This window comes from Haemaphysalis longicornis, unplaced genomic scaffold, assembly GCF_048455015.1.
Source record: "Haemaphysalis longicornis isolate Haplotype H1 unplaced genomic scaffold, Haemaphysalis longicornis Haplotype H1 scaffold_10, whole genome shotgun sequence".
NCBI classification, from domain to species: Eukaryota; Metazoa; Arthropoda; class Arachnida; order Ixodida; family Ixodidae; genus Haemaphysalis; species Haemaphysalis longicornis.
The window spans coordinates 127,818,766-127,831,657 of record NW_027526204.1 but is presented as its reverse complement, the minus strand read 5'-3'; the positions used below and the strand labels follow the sequence as shown (position 1 = coordinate 127,831,657).

The 12,892-nt window shown below is 46.8% G+C and overlaps 1 protein-coding gene across 1 annotated transcript; it reads left to right on the top strand.

Annotated features, from left to right (window-relative positions):
- The first annotated feature begins 692 nt into the window (after positions 1-692).
- On the top strand, positions 693-10,260 carry LOC144160095 (uncharacterized). The gene is made up of 4 exons (XM_077691702.1): positions 693-803; positions 7,126-7,510; positions 8,165-8,352; positions 9,729-10,260. Exons 1-4 carry the CDS (start codon positions 693-695, stop codon positions 9,876-9,878), a joined length of 834 nt encoding a protein of 277 aa, XP_077547828.1. The 3' UTR covers positions 9,879-10,260.
- Positions 10,261-12,892: the final 2,632 nt, after the last annotated feature.

Genomic DNA, 12,892 nt, shown 5'->3' with positions numbered 1-12,892 from the left:
GTAAATGAGCAAACCAGCCAAGGCGTATACGGGCCGATGGCGCAGGGCGTATATACATCGAGACGAGTATAACCGTACCGCGCGGAAGACGTACGTGGACAGCAACTACTTCCTGGTTGGTGTTACACCAAGCATTAAGGTCTATCTGCGTATGTGGGTATTGAGCAGATACATACACGGCAGCCTTGCCGGGATGGGCATCCGTGGAATTCTTGCGCCCATCTCGTATGGTAGGGAAATGATATCCCAAAAAGCCAGGTAGTGGGTGCAATGCATTATGTTCCTGCAAGAGCAGTGCCCATATCCGTAGCTTACCGTATTGCACTCGGAATTTCAGTTCTGCGATTTTGTTTGAGAGGCCCCGGCAATTCCACTGTAGGATGCCTGGGTGTATTGACGTTGAGAGTTTTAAGTTGTCCCGAGTTTGCTGCTCTCTAGGAACTGCTACCGCCATTGTGCGAGGAGGGGCGATACAAAGTCCAGTAGCGTCAAAACAGCCGCGGCTATCGGAGATGAAAGGGGCGCGAGGAGGATGCGCACAGCCTCAATGAGAGAGGACAGCACCGAACACAGGCCCCCAGTGTTTCGCTCGTCTTTTGGTTCACGCTGACATTGTAGTGAAGCTCGGCGAGCAGAGGCTGAAGACCGCGCAGTTGGAGTCGTAGCCGGTGCTATCACAGGCACCCCTGTAGATGCAGGTGCTTCCGCGTGCCTGGGAGAAGGATCATGCTGAGCTGCTGGAGAGCGCTCTGCCAGTGCTGGTACCGCAGGGGGCGGCTGCTTTGGCCCGTGTTGAAGAACCGGTAAGGCCGGAAAGTCCTCCTCGGCGTTCTTGAAAATTGGACCCGCAGTTTGCTTGGTCCAAGCTTCCTTGCGCCCTGTGCCACGCCCTTGCATAAAAGCCGATTTTGCTGACTTGTAGTCAGTGTTGTTAGCAGACTTGATCTTAAAAATAGCCTTCTGATCACGCCGGGCTGAGCACTGAGCAGATGTGGATTCGTGCTTTTTACTGCAGTTCGGGCAGCAAACATTTTCAGCGGAACAGCCAGTACGATCATGGCTGCCACCGCACCGGGAAGCGTGAAATAAATTGCCCGGACGCTCAGACGCGAAAGGGAGAAAAGGAGGAGTGCGAGTGGGAAAGGCGAAGGGCGCTTGGCTTTTCCGCCGTTGTGCACACTCCCCGCGCTCTGGGACCGCCCTGCCGGCGTTGAATATCGCCGGAGAAGTGTGCGCTCTGCGCTAGCCTCTGCTCGGGCACTTTCGTGAAGCGACAAGTGTATCAATCGGCGTGTTTTATTTCGCTCTCTGCGACGGCCGTGCTTTGGATTTAAAGGCCAACTGCACTCAAAATTTCGACCTCTTGAAAACCCTATTTTCGTATAGTCTGCTTAAAAAGAAAGCAACATGCAAAATACAACAGCTGAAATACGCGCGTGGACGCCGCAATCGGCCAGCAAAAATCGGCGATTTTGAAACCGAAACCGAGCAGAGCGCGGCCATCGCAGTGACGTTGCAGCCGTCCAGCGAGCGGCTGGACGGTCACCAGCTCGGGAGAAGGTCTGCGCGCAAGCTCTACGCGCGCACGTGCGCAGCCGAGCTCGACCGGTTCTCCGGCTGCGTGGCTGAGCAGAGGAAAAAGCCCCCGTCGGCTGGAACGTCACAGGCGCGTCATGGCTGTTTACGCGATCCGCCGGCAGGTGCAGCGTGGTCTGCGGCGGAGCTTTTTTAAACGCTTACGGCTGATTAACGAGGCGTTTTACGGGGCTGCCACTTGTGTCACAGCTGATTTGGGGGTCCTTACTACACATTAAAAATAAATTTGGTCGAGGTGAAATTTGAGTGCAGTTGGCCTTTAACGCTTAATCCTTCGTATTCTAGCGAAGTTACGAGTGCTTCAACTGCTTCAACCGTGCCTGTGTTGGATATTTCGCGTTCTCTTACGTGAAGCGGCAACTGTTTGGATACGCAGTGTGCGCTCTACTGTATCCTCTCCTCATGCTCTTACGTGAAGTGCTTCAACCGTGCCTCTGTGCGTGATTTCGCGTTCTCGGGTGTTGGCCGGCGCTGTAGATTTCGAAGTGCCTCAACCGTTCGCCAGTCGCCGCGTAGTTGGAGCGGCTGTTTCTCAAACGTAGATCTACCGTTCACCCTACATGTGATCGGCTCAACCTTTGGCCCGGAAATTGCATTTTGTGCCCCGATGTTTTTCTGTGATAGCGCAAACGACCATGTTGCTTTCGTTCTTTTTGTTTTTTTCTTCACTAGCGTTCCGTGCTGACGAAACGGCAGTTGTAACTCGCTAAAGTTTCGGCAGGCGCAATGATAACTGGCCTGAGTCCTTCAATGATTTACTACTGCTCGGACGATTTCCTCAGTCAGACAGGATGACCCTTTGGTGTGCGCTTCCGTTGCTAAATGTGTTGTTCCAGGGTTCAAATCTCTTGTGACCCCCCACCCCCCTTTTTCTTTGTCGCTGGCGACCGCTTAGGAAAGTGTCTGGTGTGCAAATTCAGTGTACAGCTGACCAATTGCAAAGCGTGGGTGTTATTAAGCTTGTCACAGAGCCTTTGAAGTGATGACTATTGCATTCCTAATGACCAGTTTCCCAAAAGACGCTTCCAGAAGGAGCATATTTTAAGCAGTTCTGCTCTCACTGTGTGAATTGCAAAACAGGTGAAAACAATGTGCTATGGTGGCTGTATTTGGCTTAAGAGTTAAGTGTACATTGCATGTGTTGCTGCGGACCAGCTTATTTATTTATTTATATGTGACATATTGCAGGCCCCACACAGGACCCAAGCAGGAAAATCACTCAAATATAAACAAACCGACAACACAGGGTAAAATACAGTAACTTGTAAAAACATACTGTCTCAATTTTCAATATGTTCAATCCCATCAATGCTGCAGACAACAGATACAGGCAGATTATTCCAGTCGGATATGGTGTGTGGGAAGAAGGAAAATTTGAAGACGTTTGTCTGGCACTGCAGCATTGAGGCATATATTGACACGGCTAAGACAGCAAAGATATTTAGATATGTCGATGATTACATGATTGTTACTAGGTCGGTGAAGCCAGAAGAAGTAAACCTTTTAGTCAAGACAGTTAAGAAAACATTTCTGGAGTGCTCTGACGGCTTGGAATTCACTCATGAATTACCAAATGATGGGTCCTTGCAGTTCCTCGATGTGTGTTTTAATTTCTGTGGAACACGCGTGTGTTGGGCGTATCAGCCACAGTCAAAAAAGGCAATTTTGGATTATCGTTCAGCGCATTCGAAGATAGTGAAAAGGGGTATTGGCGTTAGCTGTCTTCGCGTTGCCCTCGAGAAGTCTTGTCAGCACCAAGTCGCCGATACTGTTCAGCACCAAGTTGCACGTTTGAAAGATGCCGGCTTCCCTCGGGAAGTAATAGCAGCAGTGGTTGAAAGCCTATTGCGTGACGTCAAGTCAGGGGCACGGCGTCAAGGGCGAGATGAACCTCGCAAAGAAAGGAGGCCTGTAGTCGTCCCTTACGTGCACAATTTCTCCAACCGCCTTAAAAAGGTGGCGGGGAAATGTGGTGCCGATGCTGTGTTCTCCGCCCCAGAAAAACTAGCACGAATGTGCTCTGCTGTGAATGGCGAGAAGAAGGGTAACCGAAGAAGAGGCATGCCACGCTGTTTGTTGGTTGCAAACAAGGTGTTGTATACGAAGTGCCTCTATCTGGTGGAAAATGCTATATTGGGCAGACTGGTAGGTGCATAAATGACAGGCTCTGGGAGCACCGTACAGCTGTTCAAGCGCTCGCTGCGGGGGGCCATTTAGCTGACCATTGCCGCCGCTGCCGGTGCGTTCCACACTGTGTTCCAATTTACGAGAAGACAGTAATATTGTGCTGTTTTAAGGATCAAGCCAGCCGTGAATTGTTTGAAGCGTGGTGCATCATGAAAGCCGGTGAAAAGTGTGTAAGCACGGCATCTATTAGTTCATCAAAAAAAGAAATAGATTATCTGGATGCGAACTTGCCACGTGCGTAACAAAATGCACCACTTGACCTTGTCTTTTTTCTTTGTGCTTTGAGCATGTTCACACATGCGCCCTTCCTGTATATCTTTTGATGGGTGTAGTAAAAATTTCAGTTGATGTCTAGCGCTAGTCCTGTGTGGTCTCTACTTTTGTCCCGTCTTTACCGCGCTACTTGACCATGTTTCCCCAGAAACGCCTGCAGGCGCTACTCACCTAGGAAAAGCTGCTGAATATGCATGCACCATTGATCAAAGCATTTGAAAGCCGTCCTGCTTCGTGTTGATTGTGCTAATTTTCCTGTTTCCACTGGCTGCTTTATCTGTATGTCACTAGCTAGGTACAGTACTACAGTCTCTAGTGCACCCACATGCATGTATTTTTGTGGCTGTGTTTCTAGGCGAGGCAAAACATTCCCACGAAATCGACATTGCAAGAAAGCCTGGGATGAGGCATCATATTTTATGTTTACTGGCTGATGTTTGTGTCTTTTAAAATGCTCATAACCAGGAAAAGTTCTTGCACACACTCATTTTAAACTTGCATAACCCTGCATCAGTGTTTGCTTCAGAAGAACACTTCGACTAGTTCCACCAGTCTTGTCTTGCCATTCGCAATCAGTGATGCCACAAGTTGTCTGCAGAACAATGTACAGGGCAGCCGTGCCTGTTTTCAGGACGCTTTGCGAATTTTCATGCACTAATAAAGTACTGCTGCTGCCAGTCGCATATTATTTGTATTCACAACACTGCAATTACCGATGCTGGCCAACTTGCTTCTGCACTTTAGTGTCTCTTTAGGCGTCTATAGTGTACCGTAAAACCATTAGGTCCCTCCTGGGCAGATGTACTGAACTATGCTCCTGTGCTATGTCGCTTGTACATCCCAGTAGATTTACTTCCTCATTCTCTTTTTAAGCATAGCAGCAATTTTTGAGGTGCAAAAAGTGTCGAAACATGAAATAGTTCAGTGTAGTTTTTTGTGCTTGAAATGAGAGCTACTGTATTTACTCTCATAATGAACCCTCCCCCCACTTTTCTTGTTGAGAATTTACTTTTTTGTCACTGAATAAAAAATGCAGCGGGAATATGTCTTATTTTAAGCATGGTTGCTGATGCTGTAGGCGATCACAGTAACGTGATATCGTGCTACAGTACGCGCAGAAATGCTAAAAATGCATTCCAAGAAAAAGAAATCTCATCCGTAGCCGGAGACGTGAGCGCGAATGCCGCGGCTTACAATTTAAAAATTGCGCGTTTGCGGTGCGCCACCTGTTGAATGCAAAACAAACCTTGCGCCATAAAAACGTTGCGGTGTGCGAAGTTCGAACAAAGCACCAAACGTACTCCGCACTCCTTCCCTGCTATTTGATGTTTAGGCTGGTTCTGCCGGCGTGCGAACAAAGCAGTAAACGTACTCCGCACTCCTCTGCTCTTGTTTAGGGCTCGTTCACGTAAGTGATTCACGGCACCAGCAGCATCAGTGGCGTAGAGTTTGCTGCAATTTTACGGTTTTTTTCTAGTTCGACGGCGAAGTAGCAGGTAATTTCTTCAGCCGTTGTGACATGCGCGGGCGCGACCAACCTTTCGAGTTAGACTGCAAAGCCAGCGTCGATAACGTGGACGTGCTTCGTGCGGGGATGCGTACGCATGGCTGACTACTACGGCGAGGCAACCATGGAGGAGGCAACCGTGGATCGTCGACTGGGAGCCCCCAACCCAACGAGGTACCATAGATGCTCTTCGGCAGTGTCTTTATTTATTGTGGCAAGGTCCTCGGAGGCCTTGCCAAATCACCCCCCTACCCGACCTGGTAAAATCAAGACAGACTGATCAGTTGCAGTTGCGAAGCTACACCAGCGAGTTTTTTTTTTTTTTTTTGCTACGCATTTATTACAGTAGCGGTGGCTTAAAAATCTGGTTACTACTGATCACACTTGCTTCCGTCACGCTGAACAACGCCACGGGTCAATCATCGATGCCGCCGTCTTTCACGCTCAATTTCAAAGGGAAGAACAGCTGAACTTCGTCGTTGTATGTTCTCTTGGCCGAGGTGAAAGAACATATAGCTTAAATTACATTACATTGAGTTGGGCTGGGATTTTTTGACCACGATTTGAAGCACCCGTGCAAAAACAATCCGCATTTCACTTCATGTTCAAATTTATTTATTTTTCCATACGTAAGATTAAACAATATCAGGATAATGTGTGATGTAATTCTAATTCACAAACAAATAACGCTTCATAGTATGGTCCGAGCAAAAAGAGTCAAGCATGTGTGTCATGCTTTTAACATTTTCACAGATGAATGATTTTTAGCCAATTATCTCCTGCCCCCTTCGGTCTATAAAGGGGCACCCCTTGCTGAGGAGGAAAAAAAGACCAACTGAAAATGCTTTAAAAGAGGCTTTAAACGTGTCGTGTTATTACGTGTTCAGTGGATTTAAACGTAACCGAAATGTGGGAAGCATATAAATGTCCTATTTTGGAGAGAATTGTGTTATATGCAAGAGCATAACATGCAACTGTTCCGCTTCGATTTCGGGAGCGATTGAGCAAGTTTTTTTTTTTTTTTTTTTTTTTTTGCTTGGTACCAACACAAATTTTCCTAAAACGCCATTTTTCATACATGGGAAAATTAAGTGAAAGGCGAGTGCTAAACCTGTACAATTTCTTATTCCGCGAAGTAGATCAGAACATGACTTGGAGGCACATCTTTAATACAGTATGCGCATCACCTTGGAACTTCAGCATTTCTTAGTTGTCTGATTGTGAAACTTGTCAGATGAAGTGGGTAATTGAAGTAAAAAAAACATTTGCAGGTTACAGATTGCATATCTGGTTCTCAATAATATTCTCACAACTAAAATAATTCATAATATTACCGTTTAACACGTTTGTGTTTCATAAAATTGTAATTTAAGTAAAAAAATATATTGCAGGTTAGTCGTATATCAAGCTTTAAATAATATTTTGAGAATTGAGATAATTTGTGATATTCTCTTTTTACAGGTTTGTGTTCCACAAGGAGTGAAGGTGTCAGCACAGAAGCTTGAACGAAACTGCCGGAAAGCATTCTACTACTGCTAAGCATTTGTAGATGTCAAAATTAGGAAGTCACAAAAGCAACTCAGCAGAACGACCCATTCCTCAACTGGCCAGTCTCGCCGACTGCTGTCATCAAGCTGCATGAGGTGCTCAACCACGGGCTCGACTGCGCCGATGGGCTTCGCCTTCTAAAACCCACATCGGACAAAAGTGCCGCATTCTTCCGCTACTTTCAAGATGATACGACCCCAGCAGCTGCACTAGCTCCTCATAAAACGAAGCTGGCAAGGCAGGAGGACGGTGAGGGCCTGCTCTCTAGCAGCGCTGTAAATCCCCCAGTCAGCACCGTCTACCACTGGTTCTGCGGGTGGCGGAGAGGGCAGTATGGCGACAAAGGAGTGAGCCCCCTCACTAAGCTGGACAGAAGAGCACCAAATCACGTTGAACATTGTAAGTAGCTATGTACCCCAGCACACTCCATATATTGCTACTTTTATGTGACCTGTGCCAACGTTTATGCAAACATGGTATCTCTCTCAGTTTAATTTTCATCTTCAAGCAAGCTATCATGCAGTGTAGACGGAAAGGTATCGCAGAAACTCTGTTCTACAGTGTTGAATTCTCTAATTCGGGAGAAAGGCAGCGATGAGCACATGCACAGCCATGGCGCACTTAACTAGACTTGTCTGATGCACCTGTCCTAATGAAGATGGCACAGCCTGACTGAAAGCCTGTGCTTGTAAAACTACTTTTAAATTATGGCCCAGACGTTCATATGTCTCAGTACATACCTTCGCTCTACTATTTTTGTTCCACTTAGAAGGAATAAATGGGCGTGTGGTATTCGCCACAACAGTGCAGCTCATAATACATCTTTATACGTGGCACAGCTAACAGCAGCCTGGCGTGGGAGCAATGTTCAATTTGAATCAAATTCAATGTGAAGTGAATTTTCACTATTCACATTTGAAAATAATTCATTTGCAGTAATCTTTTGCCATTTACATTCGAATATATGTAATTCGTGGTTGGTTTCTACTATTCGTATTTGAGAATATTCGATCTGATTCACAGTCAGTTTTCACTATTCCTAACTGTTTACAGCATGTCTGGAGGGGGCATTCAGGAAGCTTGACTGGGAAAGCAAACACAGGACAACTCCCAAGAAGCCAGCACCAGCACACCCACAGGGCAAGGCCAACCGGTGGCAGCAGAGCCTGAACAGCAGCAGCTGCCTATGGATACCGAGCCACAGCTGGAGGCCCAGGGCTCAACTGGAAGCAGTCACCAACGTGAGGTGTTGAGGTGTGGCTTGTGCTCGTACATTTATTTTAGCAAAGCCTAATAATTGTGACCCTTACTCCAGTTACTGGACACCTAGGTAGCAACTAGACACCTGAACAAGATCTGTTTCTCAGCCACACACTCCACTTTTGGAAAGAGCTACCTATTTTATAACCACGTGCATGCATTTTTTCAGGGGTCTCTTGTAGTAAAATTTATTTTTACGAAGGTACAATTGCAGGAGCTAAGTAGAAGAAGGCTACAGGATGCCAAAAAAGACACTCCAAAAATTAAGGCAATCCAACATGACTGCGTAGCATCATAGCAGAAGTAAGACGAACAAGTTTTTCCAATGCATGTAAAGGGGAGCAAGAATGAAGTAGTATTATATGTCACAGCTAGTGTGAAATTTTGTATGCTGGCTGTCGTATGTCTTCCGAGGCCCTTTCTGACATAGGGAGGGTGCTAAGAGGAGGAGGAATAAACTTTCACTAAACAGCACTGTGCTGGTGTTAGGGGCCGCCACCAGGTGGGACAGTCTTCAGCCCAGCTTAAAAGAAGAAGTGTTAAACAGACTCTGCCAGGATCGAATCTCATACCATTAGATACATAGTCAGTTGCACAGTGCAAGTTTTTGAGATGTAAAATTTTACATTCTGGTCTTAATATTTTTCTGTGTGTTTCGCTGAATAGTTCTTGTATGCCACTAAGGCCCTGTGAATAAAAAGGTGCCTTGCGAAAGCGCTAGGTCAGGGGCTATCAAGTAAGGCTTTGAGGAACCCTGGGATTTTGAAGAGGCGTTGCTTGGGTTCTGTTAGACTAAAGTGACTATGGTGTTGTGCTGCTGAGCCCAAGGACATGGGTTCGATACCGGCTGCGGTAGCAATTTTCCTGATAGAAGTGAAAAGCGAAAGCGTCTGTGTGTCGAGATTTCGGCGCACGTTAACTCTTCCTAGCTGTTCCTAGGTGACCAAAATTAAACCCCAGCTGTCTCCACTACAGCGCGCCTCATAAGCAAGGTGTAGTTTCGGTACTTTAAACCTCGCAATCAATCAATCAGTCATTATTATGTAACTGAACATGGCACTAAACAAAGCTTTTTCTTGTGTTTTATTTTAGTTCAATGAATGCATTAATGTTTGTGAAACTAATCTGTAAATACCTGCGTAGTATTCTCTGGTCCAAACTGGTTATCTAAGCTTGGCAGGGGAAGGTGAGTTCTGTGAACATTTTTCTGCCCTAATGGGTTTCCCGGTAGGCCCATAGTTGAATACCTACAGAACACCCTTATTACTTCAGCAGTGCAAAGAAGACAATAGTAAAGATAGGAGATGCAACAAATTTTGAGTAAATCTGTGGTATATCCTGAACAAATTTTTCGTAGGACACTGCGGAGCTGCAGAAGATCTACGAGGAGTGGTGGCGCCAGCCTTCCCTAGCTGCTGGCAACCCATATTATGCCACTGCCCTTCAGCAGCTGCTGCGGCAGATGCACAGGATCAGAAAGGAGCCCCAGGAAGGAGCCTGCCCATGAAGGCAGGCTTCACCAGCGCCCGGAGGTGCGGCTGTACCGTCAAGGTCCAGCCCACAAGCATTGCCAGGCGTCGCCCTGGGGTCAACCGGGGACCAGGTAGAGTGCCTGCTGGCCAAGAGCTCGGCTAGCAAGAAGGTCAAGCGGTCCTCACGCCCTGAACCTCAGCGTCAGAGATGGGGTGCCGCACGCCAAAGCTCTCGGACTACAGAAGGGACAGAAGGCACCTAATAGGGTGCCCCTTGTGTGGGCCTCTTCATTTAGGGTTATGTTTTCTCCGGAGGTGTGTGAATGGCACTACAAGTCGTAAATGAATAGTGAAAACTCACGGGAAATCAACTCCAATATTTTTAAATGCACATGTCTCGGCATTAAAGGCCAACTGCACTCAAATTTTTCTTTGTCCAAATAAGCAGTCTAAGCTCTTAAAATCACCTTGGCGAAATCCTGAGCTTCGCAAGCACACTGCACACTAGGTACCATCGTTCAAAGTAGCTCCATGCAGACGACGTTTGCACCTGGTGGAGAGTTGCCGAAACAAGTTCCGAGCTGCCTGTGACGGAGGTTGGGGAACCTGTCCCGTGAAGCTCGCATTTCTCCGGCGACTTGCAGGGCGCTCCGCCAGGTGCAGGGATGTGCTCGCCCGGGGTTTCTCTGCTACACCAGCGCGCTGTACCGCCGTCGCCATCACGTTTAAACTAACCGCATAGGCAGGCGTATCCGCCATTTTTTTTTTTTTTCAATGTAAAAAAAAAAAAGACAGAAAGATGAGAAGCCTACAAACTATTCATGCGCTTGCGAATGTCTTGGTGTTAGCAAACCTCTTTTTACTTAAAAATAAAATTTTTACTCAAAGATAAAAATAGCGCGAAATGAACACATGCCTTACATTTGTCATTCCTATTGCATTTACCACAAAAAAAAAAGATATTTTATAACTTTTTGGCCGCTTGCACCCCGCGTCCAATATGGGCCATATTTGGGCTGGCCCAACGCCACCTCTATCCTTTAGACCTTTTCAAAAGTTTGACGACCTAAATAGAGTTGTTGTACACGCGGCTATAAACGCTTGTGTGACTTTTGCCTCACTCGCTAAGTGAGCCAAAATCAGCCTTTCTCTAAGTAACAAATACATCAGCACAAATATCGGCCGTCGTCTTCGTCAAGTGCGAAAACTAACGAAACTTCTCCTCTCCTAAATAATAGACTAGATTTTTAAAAGTTCAATTCCCAAGTGAAGTATTTACTTTGAGTGTTAGATTTAGTTTATTTGAAAGTAAAATGTTTTCAGCAGCACCTGTCTCTGGTTAAAGTAGAAAACAGTGGCAGATAGGAAATGTTTTCGTGCTTTAGTGCATCATTTAGCTGTGGAAGCTGGCTTATCGTTTTAGATCCGTTTTATAATTCGTTTCCCGATGGGCAGCAAGGCAAAAAATACTGGGTTGATATTCACGAAGCTGTTTGCACATAATGTATGGTAAAAACAGTGATCGATCGCAGCCCGCGTGCGGTTTGTTCCCTTCAAAGAGAGAGACGTGATAGCTGAAGCGTCGGCTATAACAAAAGCTCCTTTTCGAAATCGTACGGGCAAGTAGCGTTGTAAATCAGGGTCCGCTTTTTTAGTAAAATATGCTGTTGGGCTAGTTGGTTCATTGCTTAAGGAAAATCGAGCGCTACAAACGAGGACAGAAAAAACGAAGAACGACGAGACAGATGCGCTACTAACAACTGATTTATTCCAAGGAAAGACAGCGATATAAGTAGCTTGTCTACAAACGCACAAACATACACAAAGGATAATAAATCTGAAAAAGATACTATAAAAACAAAATAGCCACAGCTGAAGACAACAATCACACCTTTTTATCGCATGTTGTCTAGGATCCGGTACTCCTTCGAAAACAGGGATAGCGATGCTTCACTGATACAGCCTGCGCTGTTTTTTTTTTTTGGATAAAATACGCTTCGCGCAGTTCTTGTGCCACGGTGTCACGACACTTTCCGATAATGATTGTCTCTGTCAGTCTCGGAAGGCATCCTTTGCCACACTCGCGGTAGTGATGAGGCAAATGCGACCCGGTGCCATTCTTCATGGAAAGATCATGTTCCCTGAGGCGGTCATTTATGCATCGGCTGGTTTGTCTGATGTACACCTTACCGCAGAAGCAGTCATCGAAGTATCTCAGGAACACCTTGGGTATCGGCTAAAATAATTCCAATGCCTTGTTTTAAATTGCTTCCATTGTAATATTTGCAGTCGTGACTGAAATAGATGCTCCCATAGCGGTACCGAAAACTTGCTTGTGGAATTCGCTTTTGTGCGAGAAGCAAGTGTTAGACAGGCAAAACCGTAGCAAGGTGCAGAGCTCAGTGACATCGAACGGCGTGCGATACACTAATGTCATGTCCTTGTAGAGGAACTGCCTGGAAGTGGAGCCCTTGCTCGTGTCTTCGGAAAACGTGGTGTGCAGATCGCGCATGTGCAAGCAAGCAAGCTCAAGGGTGACTTGCTTAACATAAAGGATCCTCCCTCGGCCACGTTTCCCTGGTGTGGTCTACAAAATCCCATGCGCCGACTGCGAATCGGTATACATTGGTGAAAGGGGAAATTTTTGCCGGCGTCTTAAACAGCACAAAAATGACGTCACCAAGGGCCACACCGTGACGAATGCACTTGCAGAGCATGCCGAGAAGATGGGCCACAAGATAGAGTGGGACCACGCGCGCATCATAGCCACGGAGTGGAGTGGATAAACTTTATTAAGACGAGCTTCAGGTGCCCGCCAGGTGGGGGGCCTCCTGTAGTCCGGGAAGCCCTGGTCCGCGCTGGCTGCCCTAGCCCTCTCCACCAGGATACGCTGGTCGGAGCTGGCCAGCTGGTCCGCCCACTGCTCGTACGTTGGGTGACGATTTGGGGTAAGAGATGGGGTTTTCTGACACTCCCATACCATGTGGTACAGGGTGCCTGGTTGGTGACAGAAATTACACGTTGAGTAGTAGAGGGTGGGGTACATGGC